At 40.2% G+C, this 27,850-nt stretch overlaps 1 protein-coding gene across 2 annotated transcripts; it reads left to right on the top strand.

Moving 5' to 3' along the window:
* Positions 1–27,823, top strand: scn4b (sodium voltage-gated channel beta subunit 4). 2 transcript variants are annotated; one of them, NM_001011311.1, is made up of 6 exons: positions 1–95; positions 303–406; positions 20,634–20,815; positions 23,331–23,574; positions 25,937–26,066; positions 26,684–27,821. In NM_001011311.1, exons 2-6 carry the CDS (start codon positions 334–336, stop codon positions 26,766–26,768), a joined length of 714 nt encoding a protein of 237 aa, NP_001011311.1. In that variant the 5' UTR covers positions 1–95; positions 303–333; the 3' UTR covers positions 26,769–27,821. The 2 variants fall into 2 exon arrangements, with proteins under 2 accessions (NP_001011311.1, XP_031760898.1); XM_031905038.1 differs by lacking the exon at positions 1–95 and adding an exon at positions 159–180 and having other exon boundaries at positions 26,684–27,823.
* Positions 27,824–27,850: the final 27 nt, after the last annotated feature.

The raw sequence follows: 27,850 nt of genomic DNA on the forward strand, positions 1-27,850 counted from the left end.
GGGGAGAGGGGGAAAGCTAGAGAGGGACAGCAGAGGGGGGCAAAGGGAGAGACAAGGGGGGAAGAAGAAAGGGAAACACAAAGTCAGAGAGGCAGGTAAGTAATGGCAGTGCGAGCATGGTACCCAAATCAGAGGAGAGAGGGGCCCAGGTCACATGAGGACAGAACAGTGATACAGGGGGTACCTTGCTATTGTACATAGACCTACAGACATTTCTATTGCAATGGAGAGTCCGTACTGTAACTCACAACAGCTTTTTTTTTTACCTTTGAAATCCTTGTCGCTGTCTGTGGGATACCCAGTTCTCTCCGCATCCCGGCTGCTCCATACACAATGACCGTGGAACCCCCTTGGGACAGACGCGGCTCCTTGAGGCGCCACTCGCGGCTCTTTGCCATCTGCCTCAGTAAGTATAGAAGCGCATATATATACCCCGAAGTGCTGCTCCTGCGGCCGCACAGCTCAGGGAAAAGGTAGAACTGCGCACCAGCCACATCTGGGGATTTGCAGCACATTATATAGAATTTATGGCTGAGGTATATGTGCATTGTTGTGCGTGCCGGATGTGTGTGTGCCGTCTCTGTGTACATAATCCATAATATACTCTAACTCACGGATAATGCCCCATCAATGCCTCGTTATTTCTTATAGCCAACTACCAGCATCGGTAGCCGAAGCTGGGGATCCTGGGAGTTGTTGCTGAACAGCAGCTGGAGTGCCCAAGACTGGAGATCCCTGGCAACTAAGTGCAGCACTCCCCTGCCTGTATCTGTGCCTTATCTAGGAATCCACTTTGTGCATCTATATATAGCCAGAAATGACAATAGTGCTTCTCCTGCACAGTCCCTTATAGTGCTAGGAATGACTGCAGAGGGACTGCAGGGGTGAGGGAGAGAGGGTGTGGTGCAATTAACTGTGTTTGGAGTTGTTACATGACCCTTGATATAATCTTACTCACTTACTGTGCCTAAAAGGGGAGTAACAGTGATAAGAATAGTGATGGCATCAGTTATAAAGTGGAGCAGAAAACTGGCAGCTCAGTAATTGTTAATCTACACATTCACTTGATGTGTCATTGTGTTATCCTTTCCTGTCACAGACTGACATTGATAAGGGTAAGACTGACCCATAGTAGTTGCACTGCAGCAAGAAATCTTTTTATGTCACAATATTCCTTAACAATATTACTGTGCAGATTAACATACTCTACTTTTCAGTTACACTTAATGCAGAATGTGACCAGTATGATAATAGTCACTTTATAGAATGTGTAAGAGTTAGAGTGGTTGCCAGACATGTGGATCTGGGCCTGATTTGGCCTCTCACCTCCTGGGCAAAATTGGGCTGGTCCGGTCATTGACCCTAGGGCAAATAATTAGATAATTCATTGAGGCCCATGGAGACCTGTAAAATGCGGACCACATCAGCACATGGATGTGCTCCACATGTTTTGGGCAGATGTAAATTGGACAGGCCCCTTGGTGCACCCCATACTTGGGCAGATAAGTTGCTGACTTGGTCTGAAAGGGCTGAATCAGCATCTTAAATGGGCCTGTGTATGGGCACCCCCAATGGGCCTACCTGATATCTGTTTGAGATTCAGGCCATGGGGACAAGGACAAGGATGCAGTCCTCTTCCTGATGGATCTTTTAAACTTCACAATTGATATCTGAGATCAGTTGAGAACTTATTGGTGGCAAAGCGACACATATTAAAGATGTAAAGTAGCATTATATTGATCAGTTGCAATTTTGTAAGCCATGGAAGTTGAATAAAACAGTCTCTTTTTCATGATAGTTTGACAAAGGGGGGATAGTAAATTAGCAGAATATATGCTATGGGTAATATTTTACCCAGGCACTGTATGCTATATGTCAGCCTTTTCTCATTTTTTTAAACAGAAACATTTTAATAATTAACGCTCTCTTGCTGAATATTCTATGCCTGTATATTTTCCTGCTCACTTGTTTCTGGGGGTACTTGAAATAATCATGTAGCACCCCAACAGGGCTGTCAGCATATTGTATTTTGAATTGTACTGTGAATCTACACAGATTGCAATATTGTTTTGAAAGTGTGGAATGCATGAATCTTTCTGGTCAGAAGTGATCCACAATGTGTACACAAAGCTTGTGAGAGTAAAGTGTGTGAAATGTTCAAATTTGTCATTATGAGCAGTGGCAGAACGCATAAAGGAAACCCAGCCAGTTTCCTGGGGCCAATAATTCCAATGGTGCCCAGCATCACAGAAAGGATCTGACCTTGGGCATTTTCATAGATTTAATTCTGCAAGTGCAAAATATCCCCCTTAATTATTAAGTTGGGCTTAAGCAGTGAGATCTGTTCGTTTGGTGAGATTGGTAGATCAGCCAATCTTTGCCAGCCCTGGACAAGCAATTGGATTACATTCCATGCCTACACATTGGGACCGCTGGGTCTGCTTTCTCTAAGAAATTCTCCATCCCCAGCCTCTGTCTTACCTACCCCGCACAAGCGGCCGAGGATTGGGGGACACAAGTGGAGGGTGTTCACCAGGCCCGGCACATTGATATATCACTGATTACAATATTTCTTACTGGGCCTTGTAAGTAAATAACAACTTATGGGTTAAGGTATTGAGTCAAGATGCCATGTAGACTTGGTGCAAGCACTTTCTCTATAAGAATTTCTGCATTTAGTTAATAGCTGGATGTGCGAGCGGTAGAACAAACACAAGTCAAATTCCAAGCTATATCTCAGGCCATTTGATCAGATATTGTTCAGTTGGGCCATACAGAGAATTACATAGAAGAGTTCATTAAGATAAGTGATATAAATCAGTTGAGAATAGACTGATTAAGTGCAGATAAAGCAACCACTGAGTATAGAAAGAAGGATATTGTAAACTTAGGACAGAGTGAAGGACATCTTGGAGAAGACGAGAAGCTTTGGGACGTGCCTCAGGATCATCTGAAATTGAACTTAGCAAGTGTCCAAATTGCTGAAATTACTGGATGAATACAAAGTACAGAATGGGCTGTAGGCTGAGATGTGACTTTTCCCTGAGCCTAAAATAAAGATTCAAAGCAAATCATACCATAGGGCTAAAAATATAGAAAAAGCTTTTTGACAAGGAGACAGGGAAATCTTTAAGCTGCAGGGAAGAAATCTTGTACAGTCGAAAGGGGAGAAAATGGCAATTTTGTTATTGATAAATCAGTTGTTTCCAGACAGTCTGCAAAGGTTTGTGGTTAGGGAAATCATGCATTTTGAGGCCATGCATTTTCCAGAAGTGGGGAAAAAAATAACATATACAGGTTTTTCAGTTTTAGACAGAGGAGAAAAATAAGCAAATGTTATGTTATGCACTCAAAACCGTGGCAGATCACGCAAGAATATGATAGTAAGGACAGAGAAGGGGGAGAGGAAAAACATGGTAACCTTGACAAGCTCTGCATTGGACACACAAGGTGACACAGATCAACCTACAAATATAGCAAAGGCAATTTGGAGCTTGGCTTGTATTATTAGCATTAGCACAGCAGACAGAATGGAGATCTCTGTGTGGGGAATTTGGGAAATGTGTTAAATGAGTTATAGTAAGAGTTCATTAGTGAAACCTGAGTTAAACCTGTGCCTAAGGGAATTATTGAAGTATCAGGGATTGATAGTGGCTATTGAGAGTGCAAGGAGATGCAAGTGCAGCAAAAACAAAAAAAAAGAGGGTGCTATAAGAATTTGTGGGGTGCCCTGTTGTTCATATACAAGACACTCATTTTGTGGCGATAGACAAGCTTAATTCCATGTGTCCACATCTAAGATACTTCTTACAAAACATGATGACAATAATACATTTGTAACATGATGTAAATCATAACAATTTCCAGCTTGTGTGCTTTTTAGTTGTTGTTGGGCTTCAACTCCCAGTACCACCCTATAAACCATAAACTGTGGGGAAGATGCTGGAAGTTGCTGTTTAACATCTGTTGGGAGATGCAGGTTTAATTGCGTATGCACTAAAATGACTAAAAAGTTTACACAGAGTGATATTTAGGGATGCACCGAATCCACTATTTTGGTATTTGGGCTAATACCGAACTGAATCCTAATTTGGATATGCAAAAAAAAGGCATAGAAGGCGCAAAAAGAACCGATTTTCAAAAGATTTTCAGCTTTCGTGTTTAAAGGAGAAGGAAAGGCTAAGTCACTTGGGGGTACCAAAATGTTAGGCACCCCCAAGTTACTTAAATCGCTTACCTTGTACCCCGGGCTGGTGCCCCTGTTAGGAGAAAACAGCACCAGCCCGGGGGAACCTGTGAGTGAGCGCTTCCTTCTTCCTGCTTCGTTTTGCCAGGACGCCATTACCAGCACATGCGCAGTAGAATGAAAAGCTGACTTCTCTATTAAAGTTCGGCTTATTCACTCTACTGCGCATGCGAACAGGAAGGAGGAAGCATTGCAGCTAGCCCGGGCTGGTGCTGTTCTCTCCGAACAGGGGCACCAGCCCGGGGTAAAAGGTAGGCAATGTAAGTCACTTGGGGGTGCCTAACATTTTGGCACCCCCAAGTGACTTTGCCTTTCCTTCTCCTTTAAGTGGTGAAAAGTCACATGATTTTAAGGATTTGGATTCAGTTCGGCCAGGACCATGGATTCAGCTGTATCCAAATCCTGCTAAAAAAGGGAGAATCCCAAACTGCATCCTGGATTTGGTGCATCCCTAGTAATAATATTTAATGTTAAGAAGATATAGTGACAATTTACTATGACTCAGGACATGCCATTACTGCCCGTAGTAAAAAAAAAAGCACTTGCGTCATGTCTGTGCTTGTCACAGTGCCAGATTGGATATTCAGAACTATGTGCAGAGCGCAGCCATGGCAGCAGTACCTTTTCAATGCACTTCATGGCAGCACTGGCAGATGCAAGGCAGCCCTAACCCCTTATAGCCAGGGCTGAATTGTGGCCTGCTCTCACACAAGTTAGGGGGTGGGAGGGTGCTTAGCTTTGCCCACCCCTTGTTAATACATTGCTGCTGCACACAGACACAGTTGTAATTATGACAGGTCTCTATGTTCCATTTTGAAAATTTGGAAATTCAAAAATATGCAGGAAAGGGCACAAGTGTGCAAAGAAACATGGTGATTTGCTCCTGTTTATTGCACTTTGCACCGAGCCCTACATTTTGTAAATGACCCCCTGTGTCTCTTCTGCTCTAAAAATTGGCTGTGATTACAACACACCGAATGGGACCCAGTAAGCTCATGTTGATTGGGGTTGCAAAGAAGCAGATTGTGATGCAAAAGTGTACCATTGCAGGAACAGCTGGGGCTGTTGTGGGATCAGGATGAAGTGTATGGTGCTCTCTGTGTCGCAGTTTGATGCAGTGCGTGGTGTGTAGAGTTGTGCTGAGTCACTGCTTATACAGGTAGATCAATATTACAAATAGACTCAGGCTGTCAGCCTTCCCATTGACATATAAATTGTCCCGCACAAAACAGCAAAATACAGCATAGTGCTAGACTGTATACTAAGAGTACAATTGTAAACATGGCCAATATGCCCAATAACATACACAAAATTATCTTGTACATGTCATTTACAGTTTTTGGCATCTGCATATTAATAGTCTGCTTCTTTCTTTTAAAAGTAATACATGAAAAGCTTATTTCAAAGGTTTCATTTGGGGCATTTGTCCTTATATAATAGGTTCCTTCCCAGGGAAATTTTTCAGGGCTGCATGAAAATATGCATGGTTTTATTACAAAAAGTACATTTCACTGAAAATAGCTAAAATGATTGAGGCATTCCCAATCCAATACAAGCAAGATCAGACAAATCTAGCCTTTAATAAACTTGTTTGATACATGGTCATTTATTGTCAAGATTAGCATAGACTTATTTTTGGAGATTCAATGAAACATCTCTTCAGCTATCTTTTCAATAACTTTTCAAAATAAGTGTGTGAGTTCTATATTGTTAAGTGCCATGTGTCATGCCACTTGTCATGCCATATTGTTGCAGTGGCATAAATGACAAACCAATATAATGCATATTCCAATTTTCTAGCACTTTGTTGGTATGCGGACATTCCAACGGAGATTTTTGTCTGACAATAAACTCCCTATTTAAGGGTTATATATTTAAGGCAGTTTCTCTGTATTGGATTGGCTATGAACAGGGCTGGTTGTGACACATCTCTGATGTTCCTGTTAGATGCCTGTTTTTTAATTGATTTAATATTTACTGACATTGTTTGTGGTAATTGTTTTGTGTAATTTTGTGGTTGTGATTATTTATATTTAATAAAGAGGATATTGTGCATAGTTTGGGAGCATGCATAGATACTTTTCTCTGGAATTCTTTTTCTCTTTTTGAAACAGTATTGTACCTGGCTGCACCTTTTCCTAACTGGTGAATTGATAATAGCAGCAGTGTGGGTATAAACTATTATTAGTCTGCACATGCATATGATATTTATCACACCTTTTTAAATGCTCCACTGTGCCTACATTCACAATTTACCACAGCTTGCGTGTCAGACTGGCCCACCAGTGAACCAGGAAAACTCCCAGTGGGCCCAGGTGTCAGTAGTCATTTCCTATTTCTGTACGGGAACAAGCAAGCTTGATGGATGGAAGAATAGAGTATAGTATATAGAGAAAAGAGACTAGGAGAATAGAGAGTTTGAGGGAAGAGAGGAGGAATTAAAGTTTTAAGAGTGGGGCCCATTGTCCAGTGTTTTCTGGTGGACCCCTGCCATCTCAGTCCGTCACTGCTTGCGTGGGGTAAATGTATCTTGATCAAATGCAGGTAATTTCTGCTAATTTATTCTCACAGAGTTCTAAGGCAGTTTAAAACTAGAAACATCAAGCCTCTGTCTTTTCAGCCTGGAGTGACTAATTTTAACTAAGGAAATCCTGTGTGCTATTGCTTATGCTCCTTACCCTTGGCACACAGGTTCATCAAATATATCAGTCCAGTCTGGCTCTACATATCCCCTGCTTTTAGCATGCAACCGGATTACAGTGTCAGAGGAAAAGTTTTTAAAAAAATATTTTTACAATACTGTGTCAACCTGCCAAGACAAAAAGGATAAATCTTTAATTAATTGCCTAGTTCTATGCCATAGTAGTTATAATGGTGAATTGAGTACAGTATCTTAAAGATAGTTCGTGGCAGTGTATCCATGAGGACCTGTCAACCAGAAATAAAAATCTGTACAATAAAAGTAATTTGCAGTTTACACATGCAACCCTAATTCTTTTTTTTTTTTTTTTTTAAAGGGAACATATTGTGTAAAAAACAATATTGTGCTAGTGAGTTGTACTCCTCTAAATATAAAAGGAATGTGCTTCGAAAAGTAGTTTTTTTCGACTGATTTATTGATTATTTCTCCAAAAACCCCACTGTCACGACCATGTGTTCCACTTCCTGCAATGTGGATAGGAACCAATCACCGGCTAGGCTGACCTGATTGGGAACTGAAGCCTGTCTTTGCTTCTGTGACTGCAGGGCTGTGATTGGCTATCCCCCCTCCTACTGTGCTTCTGGCAGGGACTATTAGTGCCCACCCCTCATTTGAAATACAGATAGTGACCATGGCAGATCTATAGGGATTTCTAATAAAGAGACCATTTTAAAGATAGTGTTCATTTTATACCAAAGTGAAACCAGCGCCATATATTTATAATTGCCTACAAGATAAGACAGCATGCAAGCAAATTTCTGGTGCGGCTAGGCGCCTCTAAGTTTCTGTCGCTCTAGACCTGGGCCTTGTGGGCCTTGCCACAAATCCAGCCCTGATTATAGGGTCTCTGGCATACTATCAAGGAATCCATGTAGAAAATGCCTTTAATAAGCCTTTCCAAACAAAAGAAATCACCCATCCCTTATTTTATGGGGGATAGTATCTTTGGCTTGCAGGTTGGCAAATAGATGAGGTGGAATTGGGACAGGGAGGACTTTTTTACAGCAGTTAGGTCTATGTAAGTCAGGCAGAATGCACATATAGCAATTTGTGTGTCAGTATGTACCAAATCTTAACAGATACCTCAGTAAAGTTCACTAAGTAAAGCTGAGGCTAATAATAGACCTGATCTATACTTGCAAGAATATCTAGTAGCTTGCATAGCTAAACCTACTATGACCTGCTACGTTATTATTCGGACTCAACTTAATTTTACCCAAACAATATTTTCTGCTGTATATTGCTCTTTTAGATTATGTACCTACTGGAAAAAGGAATCAAAAACTTTGAGAACAACCCAACTTGAGAAGATTAAAGGAAAAAGAAAGGTAAAGTCACTTGGGGGTGCCAAAATGTTAGGCACCCCCAAGTGACTTTAACCGCCTACCTTTTACCCCGGGCTGGTGCCGCTGTCAGGAGAAAACAGCACCAGCCCGGGGTAGCTGCCGGCGCTTCCTCCTTCCGGCTTCGCTGCGCGCGCATGCGCAGTAGAGTGAAAAGCCGAACTTAAACATTTAAGTCGGCTTTTTCGCTCTACTGTGCATGCCCGGCCACCGGCAGTTTAGGAAGTGGAAGGCGGAAGGAGGAAGTGCTGAGCTCCAGGTACCCCGGGCTGGTGCTATTTTCTCCTAACGGGCACCAGCCCGGGGTACAAGGTAAGCGGTTAAAGTCACTTGGGGGTGCCTAACATTTTGGCACCCCCAAGTGACTTTGCCTTTCCTTCCCCTTTAAATGTATTTTTCTGCCTGAAATCTGCCCCAAGTGTGCAGTAACAGGCAAATTCATGCCTGTTACAACACAAATGGGGCTTTTGTTCTTATTTTGAATTGCTTATCTTTCTAATCTGGCCCTTTCCTGTTGAACTTACATTCCACTTTCTATGGTAATTAAGCACTAGTAACCTGGTAAAGGTGCCCATACACGGGCCGACTATAGCTGCCGATATCGGTCCCTTGGACCGATTCGGCAGCTAATCGGCCCGTGTATGGGCAGAACAGAGCTGCCTGGCCGACCGATATCTGGCCTGAAATTGGCCAGATCTCGATTGGCCAGGTTAGAAAATCCGGTTGGATCGGGGACCGCATCGGCTCGTTGATGCGGTCCCCGAACCGACTGCCCCATAAGCTCAAATGTAATCCGATTATTTTTTTTTCAAGTCCCTTCCTACCCGATATCGCCCACCCGTAGGTGGGGATATCGGGTGAAGATCCGCTCACTTGGCGACATCGCCAAGCGAGCGGATCTTATAGTGCAGTGCTGTCCAACTGGCGGCCCGCGGGAATGTAATTCCCTGTGTTATTCACACCTTTTAATCTCTGCATTGTTCACCCCCTGCAGTGTTCACACCTCAGGCTCAGGCTGTAATCACCCATATTGTTCCCCTGTTCACACCTCAGGAGCAGTAGAAACCCACAAATACACCCTGCACACTACAAAAAGAACATATACTGAGGTGGTACTGCAATTAAAAAGTTTTTTAATATATAGTTATTGTGCAGACTGTTGAAGCAGTGCCAGCATTGTGTCACTGTAGGCTGCCTGTGTGCCATACACACAGGCATCATAGGGCAAGCAGAGTATGGCACACACAGACAGGGTAGGGAAGGCAGAGTATGGCACACACAGGCAGAGTATGGCACACACAGGCCAAGTATGGCACAAACCAGCCAAGAATGGCAAACACAGTGAAAGTATGGCACATGCAGGCAGGGTAGGGAAGGCAGAGTATGGCACACACAGGCAGAGTATGGCACACACAGGCCAAGTATGGCACAAACCAGCCAAGAATGGCAAACACAGTGAAAGTATGGCACATGCAGGCAGGGTAGGGAAGGCAGAGTATGGCACACACAGGCAGGGTAGGGAAGGCAGAGTATGGCACACACAGGCAGGGTAGGGAAGGCAGAGTATGGCACACACAGGCAGGGTAGGGAAGGCAGAGTATGGCACACACAGGCAGGGTAGGGAAGGCAGAGTATGGCACACACAGGCAGGGTAGGGAAGGCAGAGTATGGCACACACAGGCAGGGTAGGGCAGGCAGAGTATGGCAGGTTTTTGCTGTACTACAACCATTAATATGGGTATGGCCATGTGATAACATGGGTGTGGTTTCAAGTAGGTGCGGTTTCAAAAAGGGGAGTGGTCAAAACTGGCTTCCATTATCGGCCCTCCACCACGTAGGTCGGAAAAATTCCGGCCCTCGGTACAACAGAAGTTGGACAGCACTGTTATAGTGTATGGGCACCTTAACAGTTGAAATTTAAGCCTGAGAAGCACAAAAAAAATAATCAAAAACGATACAGAATGAAGGCAAATTTGGATATTACTGGTGTAAAGCATACTGAAATGAACTGTATTATTTTTATCTTTATTAACACGTGTTTATTAATGGCAACTTATTCCACTGTGCTGTATAATAAGTGTAAAGGTGAACTCTCCCTTTAAATGACAATTATTTTATAACAAAGACCCTGGGGAAAGGTGGGGCAATACGCTTGTGTTTCTTATACACAGCTTTTTTCAGTTGCTTATAAATTTTAATGCAGGCTCCACAAAAGGTCAATAATTCATTAGCCATTTCCAGTGCAGTTGGCTGTAGATGATGGGAGTTTCATATCAGTTTACTGTTTTTTATAGAGAGCGGTAGGGATGTTAGCAACCAAATAATGTAAAAATTCATAATACTGCACCTTGATAAATGATTGCCTAGATGCCTGGCCTGCTGTAGTTGGGCTGACAGAACTTACTAATGCTTACCACATACCTAGCTCAATGGCACGTGTAATTTTATTACCATGATTTTGGTCAAAACATGTTCCAGAAATGACAAGAGACATTGACATTGTATGGCCTCCCATCAAAATCCATGTTGCCCATGGAATCCAGGTGAGGTTATTGCCCTGTAATGCTAATGTTTACATTTTGTGAGGTTAGTAGCATTAATGTGGCATAACCAACATAATTTTCTAGAGCAAAGTGACATTCCTAAAAAAATGAGTGACATTTTCTTTAAAGACTATGCTTACTGTCTCTTTTGTATCTGCTGCTTCTATGAAACACACTAGCCCTAATACACAATATTAATACAGGATTATCTTGTACCCTGAACAGTTATTTCCTGGAGTTATTAAAAAAGCACTCCTTAACATCTAACCTTCCCTAAAACCTGATTTCTAAAGGAGTTGAAGGGACACCAAAAAAGCCTTCTGAACAAGCTACTTAGCATCACATGTGGGACTGTAAAGTGACCCACTTCACTCATCAGCTAAATGAAGATTCAATTATTCATGACCTATAGGCCTCTTAAGTGTCACGGCCCTTGTGCAGTCATAACCCCTGTACTAAAGAATACAGGCAATTTAGGGATCTCATCATAGGGACACACAATTTTAGACTGAAACACTCCACGGGTCTATATGTCTACAACTTTCCAACCTATTAAGTCTCTAACCTTCAGTGACCTTAGGGTAATCCCTAAAGTCACTGAAGGTTAGAGACTTAATAGATTGAGATGGAATTGAGAAATGATGGAATCTGGGGTTTTAGAGGAGAAGGCATGACTACAGCATTTGTAGTTGGGCCCATGGACATTTAACTAAAACCTTGTTTTTCTTACAGTATATTGAACATTTCACTGGTCATTTTGTTAGGTAACATTTAATGCAGTATATAATTAGACTGTCCTCCTGGGTCTACTTCTAAATTGGGCACTGCAACATTTTTGTTAATGCGCAATTAAAAGTTGCCAACATTTTGCTTCTCACGGAAAAGAATGTGGCAGTTTATTAACACATAATTTGTCACAAATATTTCTTCTAATGAATTAATGCATTAATTCTACACAGAAAGGAAATCAACTGGAAAGAACACTTGGCATATATCCGGGAGGCCTAGTCTTTGTACATTAACTGCTGTATGTAGGGAACTCTAAACTGGCCTTCATTCTTGTGCCACATGTATGAGAAATTCTGTGGAGAGTAATAGATGGGGTCAGGCCTATACTTAAATCTTAAACATAGGCATGCTACAGGAACATAGTTAGGTATTTTGTCTAATATAAGGTAATTAGCTGCCATGTATTCTTTTGGCCTGGTAAAGTAAAATTATATTTGATGCCAATGATATTAATATGGCAGAGAGATGGCAGAGAGTTAACAGAGAGAGGTAGGCTGATATTTCTCACAAAAGAGTTGGCAAGTCTGATCATATGGTCATAAATAAATATGCTATTTACAAAGGGTCCTATTTTCATCATAGGCCCCTGCCATGTCTAGGGGCAGCTTTTAGTGCCTATAAAGAATATAGTTACTGTCAAATGGCAGGGCTGGGGAGGGAAGGGGGTTGCTCCTCTCCAGTCTGACACATGCCTACAGATTTTTGTGCATGCACCAATTGTAGAGGGGACAGAAAAAAATCATGTAATAAAGGAAATACAGCCAATCCTCTCCTTACATGTTGCTAGTTTTGCTTGAAAAGCTATAGCAAATAGCCATTTTGGCAAAAATGACAAATCCCAATTATAATAATATAATAAAGCAAATTAATATTTGATTGAAAGAAATGCATGTGGTTAATGCATATCAACCCTATATCATCTGAAATGTACAGTCTGTTTCCTAAAGGGTACATGAGTCAATATTTTTGTGATTTCCACATTTGCATTGTGTTACTATCGCCCATAACAATCCCAGGTAACCACATTTGTTACAAGTTTACCTAATTATAACTAAGTATCTGTTGGGGGTCATGTCCTTGATTCCTCTTTTCCATCATGAAATATGCTTTTTTTTATATTTGTACATTCTATAATAGTGAGTGCAACCTGAGATTTCTGGTGTACATAACACTTGCAGGAAATGCCTCTCCTTCCATGACTTGGACACCTGCTAATACTAAGCTGTTCAGATCCTCAGGGCATTTGCTTAGCTTGCTTCTCAGTAAGGAAGTTTTCCTAGTTTGCATGGCTCTCAAAATAGACTCCAGGATAGTCTTCTGCTTGCCTTTTGATTCTTGTTTCTTCAAATCTGCTTTCCAGCTCATTTTGGTTCCTGTATCAGTATTGCCATACTGAGTGGGTATCCCAAATCTCCACCTGATTAACTCCCTAGATTCAGATCACTGCTGAAACGGAGCTAGCTATATTATTCTTCTATGTAACACTAATTATAATTAATACACATAACCTGCATTGTAGCTTGCACATTGTTTACACTGAGGTGCACAACCTATATTTTGGATGTATGACAGGCAGACTGTATTACATAAAAAACTTTCTAAAATGACTGACATGGTTCTCCTGTGCAGGTACACAGTGTGTTAGTTAAAACATTTGCTTGTGAAAGTTGTTAAAATTCCGCAGTGACACTGCTTAACATACTGATATGGAAGCTTTCAGTGCTGGCCTGAAGCCAGCGTTGGAGAAAAGTCATATGAGTTTAGATTTAATACTATGGTGCAGCCTATTACACCGAGTTATCTTAACTCCTGCTTCTGCAACACAGGGGAAACAATATCCCTAACGAGTATGTTTCATCAGACAGAAACAGGTTTATGATTAGTGAGATGAGCTTCTGGACCCCTCAAGAAAATCTTTGTAGGGCCCCTGTTACCCCTTAAATATTTACCCACTTTAGCTACTACATTTTTAGGATACCGATTAGTTCTTTTGTTGGAAATACCTTTGTCTTAAATACAACATAATATTTTTAGTGAAATTTTACTAAATATTACATTGAAAGTGAAGACCATTTTAAGTTTAGATTCTCCAATACCTTGGTCTTTCAGGGCATTTGTGGGGGAAGTAAATTTTCTCAGATCTCTCTTAGATCTAAACCCTGTGTATAATAAATTATATTCTGAACCTGAAACAGAAAAAAGTAGGGACAATAGCGTGATGTTACTGGGCCCCACAGCAAATTCAGTTTGGGGCCCCTAAATTTGACCTATTCTGTCAAGATATTTTTGAAATTGCTCTATAATTAGGGTCTTATTGGGTCCCCTACACTTCTGGGCACCCCTTCAACCGCAGGGTTTGCTTCCTTTGTAATTACTCCCTTGGTTAGAGGCAGAACTCACTGTCTAATAATTTTAATATACTCATTTCATGGGGAGAGAGGGGTGACAGCATCAAAGTTAAAGCATCATGAGCCATTTATAACATAAATAAAAGGATAATTTACCATAGTCTGATACGGTCCAAAGGGTAAAAAACTACCTCAATTCACGTTTTTTTAACTTGCTCTGCTTTTTGCACCTTTAGGTGCAACTCTTTGCATCCTAAAATAGAACACAAAGGGGCACATTTATCAAAGTACGACAGGTACGAACTACAAAAAATTAGTATTTGGGTGTATTTTCAGCGACTTTTTCGTACTTTGTGCGACTTTTCCGTACATTTACGCGACTTTTTCGTACTTAACGACAAAATTTGTGTGACAAAATCTTATTGTCGCGCCGAGTATGAAAGTTTCCGATTCATTCAAGCTTCGGTATTGTGACTTTCCTTGGGCCAGGTTGGAGCTGCAGAGTGCCAATGAGTCCTATGGGAGGCTTCCAAAATCATGCACAGAAGGATCAAAGTCGGAAAGCTTTTCCCGCCGTTTACAATCGCTCTATACAAAAATTTTGTGATCGCCAATGCAATATTATCGTGACTATTCCTATTTTTTCGTAAGCATTTTCATGATATTTGCGATCATCAAAAATTATTGTATCTAATCCGAATTTTTCCCATTTCAGGATTTGAACTCTTACTTTGGGGGGTGCCCCAAAGTGTTGCTCCTCGCTCTACATGCAGCATTGCCTACAGAAGGAATAAGAGATGCAGGGCCATATGTATATATAGGCGCCCGTGGGCCAGTGCCTAGGGCGGTAGCCTTTAGGGGGGTGGCCCTCAGGTGCCTATATAATCGATAATTAAAGAAAATATAAAGCGACTGCTAGATACTAGCTGACCAAATCCGGCTGGGGAGCTGGGGTGGGTGAGGGTTCCCATGGCAATCCACGGTGCTTCCAGTGTAAATGACGTCACGCATAGCCGTACATAAGACTTCACTTCCGCAACATAGGGACACAGTTAGGTTTGGTGACTAGGGTGACACCTAACCTTAATACAAACCTGAAGAGGTGGGCTTACCCCTGAATGTTTTCCATCACAGTGTGCTGAGCACAGCTTGCCCCTTCATCTGGTACAGCTGCAAGTAATCTATGGATGGGCCCAAAGGGGCTTGAGCATTTGTGCCTGCACCTGTTGCCAGTAAGCTCTAATGTTTATTTTTTATATAAAAAGAAAGGCAGATCTCATTTTCAGTTAGGGTTTCCCAGTTTTACCCCTTCAGAAGGGCTGTCCAGATGAAGACTGCCTGTCTAGATTTCCATATTAGAGAATGTAAAGTAAATGATATCACTGATCATCATGTCATAGCCCCACCCACCAATGACACCATCCCACTGACCCAACCATGTCACCATTCCCTACCTGGACATTGCAGTTTAAAAAGGTGACAGCATGATTTTCAGTAATGGACATTTATGCAACATGCTAAACACTCATTTATTCTGTTTTCATATGAACTCTACTGCAGCTCACATATGAGTAAGAATTACTGTATTGCTTACTGCTGCAGAGCCATTCAAACTCATCAGCATAGGTGTGGCCTTGTATGAGGCACAACACCACAGGAAAATTATGCTTTGTATGTATTGATTGGGAAGGTCAAATGAGAGAAACTCGGTCTACAGCAGCTGTTATTGGAATTTTTAATTTCAAGCTTCCCTTAGAGGTCCACCTTTTTTTTCAGTTTTCAGATGTATTATAGAAGAACAAAGAGGCTTTCTCCCTAAATAAGCCTTCAGTCTGAGCAAAAATCTGCCTTTGTTTTACTGGAGTTGGCCAATCAGAGCCAGTTATTAATTGTTTGCTTCAGGTTGCAACTCTGCAGCTAAATTACTCCAATTTTATGTAATGCTTTTGTATAATATTATGACACAGAAAATAACACTTTTGAAAGAAATTCCCTACAGTTAAGTAACTGTTCAAAAATGTAAGCCAAAGCAACCAATCAAGAATTAGTTATGACTGGTCAGCTGGTCAGCTTAGTAATAATAATAAAGGTAGCCATTCCTGACACATACTACATAAAGTGCTGATTTACAAACATAAGTACTAAACCACATTGCTACCAATTAGCAATTAATTTTGAACAGTCTTCTACAGTTGGAAATTAAAAGCAAATAACTGATAAGCCATAAAAACCAAAGCTGATGCCACACTGGGCTGATCCTTGGCCTGCAGAAAAAGCAGGCCGAAAATCAGACCCTCTGCTGACATCAGCCTCCGTGCTGACCACACCTACATCATTGTGTTGATCTTTAAGTATTTCCTGTGGCAGTTCCGGTGCAAGCAGACCATTGGACACCCTAACACCTCTGTAGACACCATGGTGAGGGCAATGGTTAGTGAGTTGGCCAAGCTGCACATCCCACTGCCGTGATACCAGGGCCCACATTAGCCGCCCTTACCCTGTTAGCTGCTGCCTGGCTTTCTGGTTATTTGTGCTCTCAACTGGGATCCCCATGGGGCCATAGTTCAGGTAATAATGTGTTTCTCCCAGGTTTTCTGGGAGTTGTCACGTTGTTATTAGACTGGGTTCTTACATGGGACTTAGAGCTTTCCGGACCTGCCAAGCTCACTATGTTGGATTTTGCTCCTTCAGACCCCCGGGAGCAACAGGATGTAAATGGTTTTGATTTTCCATCGTCCTCTTCCGGAAATCCACGGCAAAATCATAGACTCTTCCCAGGACTGAGACTGCTTTTGTCCATATGTCAGGATCTTCATCAGGACATTTGGCCAGTGGACTGGGGGGGTGAATTTTTAGTTGTAACTTGAAATTATTGGCCGGCATGTCGGTCTGAGTTCTGTTAATTCTCTTTTGTGAAGTTTTTAATAAAACCACATAAAAACCACATAAAAACCCTTTCTTCACTCAGTAGCATTGTGTCGGCCAAGGTGCAGACATACACGCTGGATACTGGGGGAAAAAAAGCAAGAATTCGCATTTTAAACCGAAATTCACACAATGCTTTCGGGTTCATGCAAGGTAGAAGGCTGATGTCAGCGGAGGGGATAATTCTCAGCAAGCGTTTTTCAGCAGGCTGAGAATCAGTCCCATGTGGCATTACCCTTACCTCTGACTAAGAGAGTGGTGGTTAATTAGCAGATCACAAAATGGATTTCAGAACACATTTTCAGTAATTTATTACAGATGCTGAGGTTGTGTTGAAGCATTGTCTCTATGTTTATTATGAAAATATCAAATGTGCAGGATAATGAATCAAGGCCAGGATGTTGATTGTTTTCCACCGTGCTCTGGCCATAATAAAGAATTAGATGAAGACTAGATGAATTCAAAGCTTTATACCTAAATTAAAGGGTTAGATAAACTTCCGAGTGGTGTCCAGCATGTTCATTTCAGAGTTCTAACCTACTCACATTAGGGTTGCAGCCTCATTCCCTTAGGGTTCCAGTCACATCACTTTAAACAGACAAATTTGGATTGTCATGGTATATAGCTCATTATTTCCATTTCAGATATTTGCTGAATGCCTGCCTAGAAACAATGCTTTTGTTACACTGATACTGTTAAATAACCTGTATATCCGTCCAATACTGCCTTGTTCTCTCTATGGATTTATAGCACGTGCCCTTTTTATATGAGCAGTCTAATATAGATGGCCATTGGGAATGTATGGAAGTTAGTATTTTTCCCACCTTACCATTACTCTTATGGCCCATATATTATAATTGCTTATTTCTTATTCTTGTCACTTTAAGTGATTGTTATTCTGATAATGCCATGGTGTACTGATTTCAATACCAATGTCATCACTCCCATTGCTTTTTAAGAGCCCATTACAATGAATCTGAATTGATTTTAAACAGTTTTTGTCAAGGCCACCATTTCTAGTCTTACTAGAGTTAATCAGAGGCACTTAATTTTTTATTATTTTGCTTAGTTGCACATTCCTACATTTGATGAACAGAATTTACAGTTAAGAAAAAATCAGAAATCCTGCTCTTAAAGTTATTAGGGGCCCCCTGTTGAAGGTCAACTAAACCCCTCCACAGACAAAAGCCCCCATCCACTACCCTCCATGTTCCCTCCCCACAAAGTGTATAAAGCGCAGAAAAAAAAAATGTTATTTGTTAAGCGAATGAATCAGCTCATTGTTCAGTGCATTGCTAAGGAGGAACATTAACGAGAAAATGGACCAAATGGAGTATCCAACATTTAGCAACCATCTCCCTGTTTCAACAGTTGTAATATGTAATAGTTTCCACCAGTGCCCCTGGCGGTGAACTAACTTACTGATGTTGGTGCTGAATTGCACAGCAATTTGCAATTACATATTTGTCTAATGAAGAATGTTATATGGTTAAATGTTCTTTTTTTCTGCATTTTCTTTTATTTCATTTAAAGGAGAAGGAAAGGTACAATCACTGGGGGGTGCAAAAATGTTGGGCACCCCCCCAGTGATTGTAATCACTTACCTTATCCCCCAGGCTGGTGCACCTGTTAGGAGAAAACTGCACCAGCCCGGGGTAGCTGTGAAAGAGTGATCCTCTTCCTTCTTCATTGCTGAGAGGTGCTTCATTCAAAAGTTATTGTGCTGATTCAGGCAGGCCCTGGTTTGATACCCCATTGTGGCACTAGCAAAAATGATATGTGCAGCACTTCAGTAACACTTAACATCTGGTATAAACTTCAAATGGTGATTCCCAAAGCAGGCTTGTGTAGGCTTGCTCTGACTTTATTTCTTTGCAGGTGTATTACATGGGTAAAACATGCAGACTCCAGCATATTACAGATTATTTAGCCTTATTGAGGTGTATTAGCCCCCTAGTTTACACTGGGATTCCCTAGCCCCATCTATAATTTCATAATAACAACCTAGGGACTCATTTTACACCTACTAATGGCAGTTGTTTTGAAATGCACAATTCAGCTGATAGCAGAAAACTCCTACAGAAGCAGAATTGCTGTGTATGCATTATGATTTCTTCTCCAGGAAAATACATAATGTCTAAAACTTGCTGCTCCAGAATGTGGAAAAACTATATTATTTTCTATGAAACAAGTTATGTTATGATGCAGATAAAGGGCACATTAGCTATAAAAATAACAGTGATGATGCAGAGGATTCTCCCTTTGTGAATATAAGGGCAAAGCATGCTTCTAGGACACTGCAGTTAGCTGAGGAGCACACAACTATAAATGCTGAAGTCTGCAGGTTCTATATACAGCTGAAGCATATTGTGTAAGTATCACAAACTAATATATATAATATATGGGTGAAATTGCTTGGTATGTATGATCCATGCACATGAAATCAAACGTTTAGAACTTGTATAAATGCACAGAAACTAATTCAAAACATAAGGGATACTGTTAAATACAAAAGATACAGATACATGATTGGGTGTTGAAATATGTATTATTTATTTTACAATGTGACAATATTTCCCCTTATATCTTTCCAGATACAGCAAATCATATTGATTGGTGTATGGTATAAGGTAGCCAGAAGTCCAGCTGTTCTGATAATTATGTATATTTGATATTTACAATATTTTGCACAGAAGATGCAATATGTGCCCACTTTTGTTTAAAGGAGAAGGAAAGGTAAAACCTAAGTAAGCTTTATCAGAAAGGTCTATGTAAATACAGCCATAAGCACTCATAGAAATGCTGCACAGTCCTCTATCACAGAATGGCTTGTCTTTTTTTGTGTAAACATGTACTTCGATGTCAGACTTCCCCTCTCAGAAAAATCCTTCATTCACAGGCTGGAGTCAGTGCAGCTCTAAGCTACTAAGACCACACTAATTTGCAGCTAGATAGCAGCTGCTATCTTAAACAAACAGAGAGAGCTTCTATGGCTCTTTACTCAGGTATGGTAAAGCTTTCTTCAGAATAAATATAGCGTGGCACTAATGTGGCTAATCTATTGGCAGTAAAATGGCAAAATTACTTTCCTTCTCCTTTTGTCTTTTATAAAAAAATCTTTTTACTAGATTAAATGTACGTATACTGTTGGTTAAACTGGAAAATATAGTTGGGGTTGATAGAAGAGCCCGCTACCAACCAGTGTAGTTCCAAAATCATGTTACCTGTTTTTTGTGAGTATTTACAAGAAGCAACAAAGATGACAAACATATACTGAATAGGGATTCCTACACAAATATGAACTTACACTACTGCTAAACAGTGGCATCCTATTATTCTAGTGCCTTAAGGATAAAAATTTGTGTAATAAAACAATTACTTGGAATTGGAAAGATACACAGATATTTTAGGGGCAAAATTAGAATTTAACATGCATCATATCTTCCAACTCTCCTAAGTTTGCACTGTTTGTTGAAAGCTATGTTTGGTTGTGTGGTGTATAGGTTGTAGCTATATTACAAGCAGCTCCCAGCAGCCTATAGCTGTTTTTGCTGTAAGGTGTTGAGGTGCAAGAACAAGCCAAGAAGTGATGTTGTAACTTGTGATGTTTGCAGATGCTCTATTAAGAAATATGAGTGCATGTGTGCATTTACTGGAAAAAATCAGAATGGGAAAAAATTGTAATTATATTTTAAGCATTTTGTAACCTATACAAATTGCCTTTGTGTCTTTTCACAGTTGTGCTTTTTGCCCACGCCTGTTTGCCTCTGGAGGTGTCGGTAGGCAAGAATAACCTGATCACAGCTATCAATGGGTCTAATGTAACGCTTCCCTGTTCTTTTATGGCCTGCATTGGCTTCAATACTGTTACCTTCTCTTGGATATACAGCTCTCTCAACAGTTCACTTAAACCTGAGGAAGTAAGAAATTGAAAATTCCTATTACACACCCATTCACCACAACACAATCTTACACTATACATTTCTAGGTTATTTGCCTAATGTGATCAGTTACATAGTTAAGTTGGGTTCATCAAGTTCAACCCCTCAAAGTGAACCCCAGCACACACACACAAACCTATACTGACCTATCTATACACATAAACCTTATATACCAACATAGGTCTTAATATCACAATAGCCTTGGATATTATGCTTATTCAAGAAATCTCTTTTAAAGGCATTAACAGAATCTGCCATCACGACATCACTTAAAAGGGCATTACTGACCTCACTATAAAAACCCACCTATGTTGCTGCTCTAAAGGGGTGGCCTCTGGTACGCTGATCCTTTTAATGGGAAAAAAGAACACCCCCTATCTGCCTATAATCATCTCTAATGTACTTGTAAAGAGTAATCATGTCCCCTTTGCAAGCACCTTTTTTCCAGAGAGAACAACCCCAACCTCGACAGTCTAACCTCATAGTTTAAATTGTCCATCCCCTTTACGAGTTTATGTGCAGTCTCTGCACTCTCTGCAGCTCATTAATGTCCTTGTTAAAGGAACAGTTCAGTGTAAAAATGAAACTGCGTAAAATAGACTGCACAAAATAAAAACGATTTCTAATATAGCTAGTTAGGCAAAAATGTAATCTATAAAGGCTGGAGTGAGCAGATGTCTAACATAATAGCTAAACACTACTTCCTGCTTTTAGCTCTCTAACCTCTTAGTCAGTGACTTTAGGGGGTGCAACATGGGACATAACTGTTTGGTCAGATTCAAAAGCAACCTGACTGAACAGTTATGGCCCCCCTCAGGTAGTAGTGTTCTGGCTATTTTGTTAGACATCTATTCACTCCAGCCTTAACAGATTACATTTTTGTTTGTCCAGGCAAAGCAGTCTAATACCCTCCTCTGAATTTGGATTATGTCTGAAGGAAGGAAGACTTATCTCCAACATCTCATGGAAGGTTGACAGAACGTTAGGCCTAAAACTCCTTGTTGACCACCCCATCCTGGGAAAAAAATGAACTTAAATAATCATAAATCAAGGCCAGGAGTTCACCAACTCTCTTAGCTGATCATGGCCATAGGAACAGAGTTTTAAGAGTCAGATTCAACAAGGAAACATTTTCCATGGACTCAAATGGATTCTTGGTCAGGACACAACTTTCTTTTGGAAGGTACTAAACTTTTTTGTTGCCCTATAAAAAACAAACAATGAGATGATGGATTGCCCACCTAGTTGCCATCATGGCTGAGATGGCTGTAATCTGCAGCCAGGCCTGTGCACCTACAATGTTCATGTACTATACTTTTTGACCATCCCAGACTTCAGGAACCCCAAGATCTAAGTCACTGTAACTTCCTTATCCTGAAACTTTTTTCATTCTTTCCAGCTCAGAAATTTTCATTAGTTGAACACAAAGGGTGTCAATCACCAATTCTGACAACTCTAGGCCACCTACCTCAGACTGTTTGGGTCTGGATATAATAAAGATCCCGGGTGAAAAAGATTCTATAGAAGCTTGGAAGCTTTCAAGAAGGACAAAATGACAACCTCTGTAGGGTTGTGAAGCACAGATGCCTGGGCCAGAAGGGCCCTACACATATTAACTCAGCCATGTCTCTGATGACCTTCTGTAGAACTTTGGTGATCAGAGGAATTGGAGAGAAAATGTAACATAGGGGAAGATTTAATGTTTGAGACAGGGTATCCACTGCCATAGATCCTGTCCCCCATCTCCTGGGAAAAACCTTTTTCACATTTCGCATTTTCCTTTTTGCCATCAGATCTAAGCAAGGCTACCCCAAGATTTCCACTAGGATTTTAAACAATGATTCAACTCCCACTCGTGTTGATCCAGAATGTGTCTGCTCAGGAAATCTGCCTCTGTGTTGAGACACCCTGGAATGTGTATGGCCGTGAGGCTTAATAAACCCCGCTTTGCCTACTAGAAAATGAGAGATACCTCCTTCATAAGTTTTAGGCTTCTACTGGGAACCGTATGATCCCAGGAGGTGGCCATCTTAATTCTTAAATTGGCAATTTACTATTTAGGATTATCAAATGGCAGACACTACTAAAAAGGCATATTTTTATCGAGGCCAACATTGTTCGGGGGTATAATTTTCCTTTAACCTTGTACATAGCTTACTTGGTGTGGCGAGGGTTAAAAATGAATACAGTCAGAAGATTACAAAAAATACACATGCAAGCAGAAAATCTAAATATACATTTTCAGTGAGATTTATGTTTTGTCCTTTTGGATAAAGATTAATGGTACACAGCTGCGGCATTTGCTAACTGGGCAGAATAGCCCAGAGCAATATGTTCTGTTGAAATTTTAGAAAAACAAAAAATGAACGTAAACCCATGATTATATTTAACAATACCCTTTTATCAAAGTGTTTTGCGAGAATCTTTCTATGTTCTATGTATCTTATGCCCCTTCACCTTCTAGCTCACACCTCCCTGCTCTTTTCCTGCCCAGCTTTATAAAGGAACGCTAAAGGACAAGAAGTCAACCCCTAAACCTGAAGTAATTGTGAACAGGAATGAACGTATGGAACGAGTACAGCTTCTTCCTAGCAATGAAACCAAAGATTACAACCTGTCGCTGCTCTTGAAGTATGTGGATTTTGATGACACAGGCCGCTATACCTGTGTCGTGAAGAATGAGAAAGAAAAGGGTGCCACGCACAATGCCACTATTATACTGAAAGTGGTAGACAAATGTGAGTTTTCATAGTCCATAAACTATGCCATACAGATTGTGACATTCTATAGATAATAGTTCCAAAAGGATTAAAAGGCCACTGATCCCCTAAGGTCACTTAGGGATACCAAATACATAAAAAAATATAAAGGTCCCACTAAATATTCCAAATGTTATTAATAAAATGTTAAACGCTGTTAAAACCAAACATTTGTTCCAAAAAACACCTTGCTGGCCAGTATGTTCAATAATTCCACAAAACCTGCTCTTCTATCCTAGTATCACAGTGTCATTCAATGCTACAGTAACTAAAAGCTTCTATAAGTTTTCTGTGCTTACTGGACACATGGGTGATTTTTAAATTGCAAACAAATTATTTTTTTTATCTCAGTACTGCTTCAGTGCCCATTTGAAGTAACTTGGCTAATTATAGTGAAAGAAACTGCATTAACCATCTTGGTTTTGGCTTTTAATACTTATATTCTAATAAACTGAGCTTACATTTTTTTATTGCTATTCTTTTTATAGGTTTATATATATATTATGAATAAACCTGGAATTGTTAAATATATTGCCCGGCCAGGCTTTTTTAGGACTGAGTTGTTTTTTTTTTAATAGTATGTATAAGGCAATAAAAGACCATTTTATTAATAACACTTGGATTATTTTTTTGCACGTTATCTTTTTATTAGTCCATAAACTAAGCAGTTTTTATTGAATAATATTTAAACAGGTAAATATTACAGGATGAACCCCCCATTGTCACTGAATGATTGTGAACTTGCTAAATCTAATAGGCAGATATGTACCAAGCTGAAGATCAGCGTGTAACCTTAAATAGAAGAAGTAGTGGTGCATCTGTGGGTCAGAAGATAATTGTTCAGAAATGCTCACTTCCAAGTGTTTTAGTGATAACGATCTGATCCACGAGTGCATTGGCAGAGCCTAGGAGATTAACATGAAAGTCTATGGAGAGGCACTTATGAGCACATGGCTGTCTGTCCACTGAAAATCAGGCAGGTGTCAAAGCTCTGGAATTCAGCCTTATGCCATAGTCCCAATTCAACTGAGACATGCATGTTTTAATAACAATGAGAAAATGTTTATTGTGTTCTGCTCTGGAACTCCAAAGGTTTTACATTGGCCAGGTCAGACAGAAATGAACATACAGGAATAGACCAGGTATTTTTACTTCCTACTTTTTAGAGGGGATTAAATACATATTTTACATTTCGTCAATCTCCCACTCCATCAATTTTTCATTTTTGCCTTGCTTAGAAAAGGTTCAGTTATAATCCAGTGTAATATTAAGCATTCTAGCTGGCGCAGATTTTCCTAGGACCTTTTATCATAGGATACAACTCTGTGTTGAGGTGAACTGACAGGGAAAATTTAAACTGTGATTTGAACATTAGGATACTGACAAAAGAATGAAAATTTTTGAGCTATAAATGAGCTATTTTCATTTATGTACTCTTCATAAGGCACCAAGTACTGTATGCTATGTGTGCAATGCTGACTGCCTTGCTAGCACTTTTCATAAAAGGCATAGATGAAAAAGCACAGATGATCCACTGAAGTCTGTGGAGTATGCCACTGACAAGATTAAAGAATGCAGCAATGCCCATTTATGTGATACAGAAAAATGCGTAAAGGATTAATATTTTGGCCCCAAAATATGCTCAGCCATTAAAATTTGCTAGTTTCTTAACATTTTTTTCTATAGTTTTAGCTTAAAACAGAGGATGTTATAGCTTCCCTTTAATTAAACAAATGATTGTTAACTCCTAACCCTGTCACAGAGATTATTTTCCATGAACGCATTCTACACCTCCATTTATGGACCTGGCTTCCTATTGCTTTTGCTTTCTAGCCCAGTCTGCAGCAAAGTCTGCACCAGGGCCCCACCAATCCCTCTGTAATCCTGTAACTAAGTAACCATTGTACTTACAGGCCCCACAGGGCTTGGTGGGGTCTCTGGTACGCAGTGTCAGTATATGTTTGCAAAACAGATTGCCTTCCTGAAAGTTCTAGGGTTGAAGGACTAAAAAGATTTTACTATGCTTAGTGTACTTAGGCTATTGTCCTAGCTTTACTATTTTTGGAAAAACATTTATTGTAATATTTGCAGTTATTATTGGCAGATATCAGTTTATTATATACATTGATAGAGTTATGAATATACATTTCATATATAGTTATATACATTCATAGAGATATAAAAGGTATATCCCCAAAACTGGGTTTTTTTTATTAACACCTTTCTTCTATAACATATATATATATAAAAAACTGGATAATCTGTGTGATCTCTGTACACAACTGTCTCCACTTCCTTGCACCTTTGCTCCTTTTTTCACCTCTTGAACATCGTCCAACAGTTGAGGATGTGGATAACACACTGACTCTGATTATCGTGGCTGCTGTTGGTGGAGTGATTGGACTTCTTATTCTTATTCTAATAATGAAGAAAATTATAACCTTTATTATTAAGAGGAACCGTGACAAGAAGTGAGTATGAGACAACTTTATGTAATTGGGTACATAAAGAATGCAATAAGCCGTAAGGCTTGTCTAATAAAACAAGAGCCATAAGATACCAGTGATATATTTATCGATCCAGACACACATTTGAATTGGTTTGTAAATTGTGTAAAAGTTGTGTTTGTGTTTTGCTGATCTCAGTGGGGTTGGAAATTGCGTCAAAAGTTAGTTGCATATATGTGCAAAGGGAAGGGAGTACTGCATAGGGACAAGCGGGTGTGCGTCAGGCTGGGGTAAGCAGGTACGGGTTGGGCACAAGCCTAAAAAAACATACCTGAGTAGGTGTCTACCCCGTGTGCTTTGTGTTTTCACCTTCTGCCTTGTTTAGAAAAGTGGAAGCATTTTTAAACAAAGCATTTTCTTATGTTTCATACTGCTTGTATATGAGAAATAATGGGGTTGCAACCACATGTATAGAGTGGAAAAAAGAATGAAGTGCCAGTATTTTCATCTATGTTCCATGCATGCATGTTTCATACCATTACAGATGAAAATGTATCAGTGGGAATAAGTCCCAATTCTGGCTTTGGAGATTAGAAGGGATCAGTGTGAGAGCATTAACTTTGTTATCTTTACATTTTTAGGAAGGACTGCCTTGTAAGCTCCTCTGTTAATGACAATACTGACAATGCCTCCAAGCAAGAAAGCAAGGCCAAACCCAAAGCATGATTTTCCAAACCATCAGATGGTTATACAATGGACCCAGGACTTCCAAGAATGGATTGTGAGGCCAATGCAAGCAAGGTCACCGACTTTGCAGGCACTGTAAAGGGAGGCAGAGCACCCTCTATAGTGATTTGAAACACTTACAGCATGACACTCTCTGCATACCAACTTCCTCTCTACAATAGGGTTTCATCCAGGAGTCTAGGGTTAGGCTTTGTAGCACTAAGAAATTAAAACATGATATATACTGCACATATATATATATATGCCTTTGTGCAGATCACTAATGTGGATGAAAAATCAATTATGTTGCTTCTGGTGGGTTTTTTGGAATAAGGGCTGCTGATGGATGGTACGAACACAAAGTGGTAATAATAGGGAATGAGCTTGAATGTATGATTAGGCTTTAACTCCCCTAGGCACTGATGGGTTGAAGTGATTTACATTTGGCGGTACATGTACGGTATACTAAGCATCATACCTGTGAAATCTCTCCACACTTAATACTGGCAAGGTCCATAAATAGCATGCTCTTATTCCTAAGCACACACTGGGAAATTCCCAAGTATTAGCCCAATTTGTCATCAGTGCAGTGACACACAGCAGCTAATTAGTACTTTGCTTTGATTACTTTGCTAATGAAAGCAAGGGTTTGACTATGCATTACTGCATGGGGCAAAGTTACACTTCATAAGTGACTTTCCCCCTTTAACAATTGTATGGATTAAGTTTCAGGGTGTAATTCTCAGCTGTTTGTACTCTGAGAAAGGGGTGAAAAAATTGGCCTTTGTGCAAATTGTTACTTCTCGGAAATGGTTGTTGTAGCATATGCTAAAGTGGCTTTTTCAGTACATGAACAAGACCTTTCTAAGCACTGCAACCCCCAGAATTAAAATGGACTGTTTAGGCATCTCTCCTGTTATCTGCTGCCTGCACATATGGCTGCCAATCCACAAGTGGATGTCCGCGATCCTGTAGGCCCTCAGTGGGCATTGCTGCTGCTTATATTTATGAATGTAATAAAAACTTATTTAATAAACACTGGTTATATAAATATACATGTGTTTGTTACTGTGTATGGTGCA

The sequence above is a fragment of the Xenopus tropicalis genome, chromosome 7 (assembly GCF_000004195.4).
Source record: "Xenopus tropicalis strain Nigerian chromosome 7, UCB_Xtro_10.0, whole genome shotgun sequence".
Lineage (NCBI taxonomy): Eukaryota > Metazoa > Chordata > Amphibia > Anura > Pipidae > Xenopus > Xenopus tropicalis.

Excerpts from the sequence above, each read along its gene's own strand:
- scn4b (NM_001011311.1), top strand. The coding sequence starts at position 334 with ATGACCGTGGAACCCCCTTGGGACAGACGCGGCTCCTTGAGGCGCCAC. Across the intron at positions 23,575-25,936 it reads ACTGAAAGTGGTAGACAAAT|TTGAGGATGTGGATAACACA; the intron begins GTGAGTTTTCAT and ends ATCGTCCAACAG. Across the intron at positions 26,067-26,683 it reads AAGAGGAACCGTGACAAGAA|GAAGGACTGCCTTGTAAGCT; the intron begins GTGAGTATGAGA and ends TTACATTTTTAG.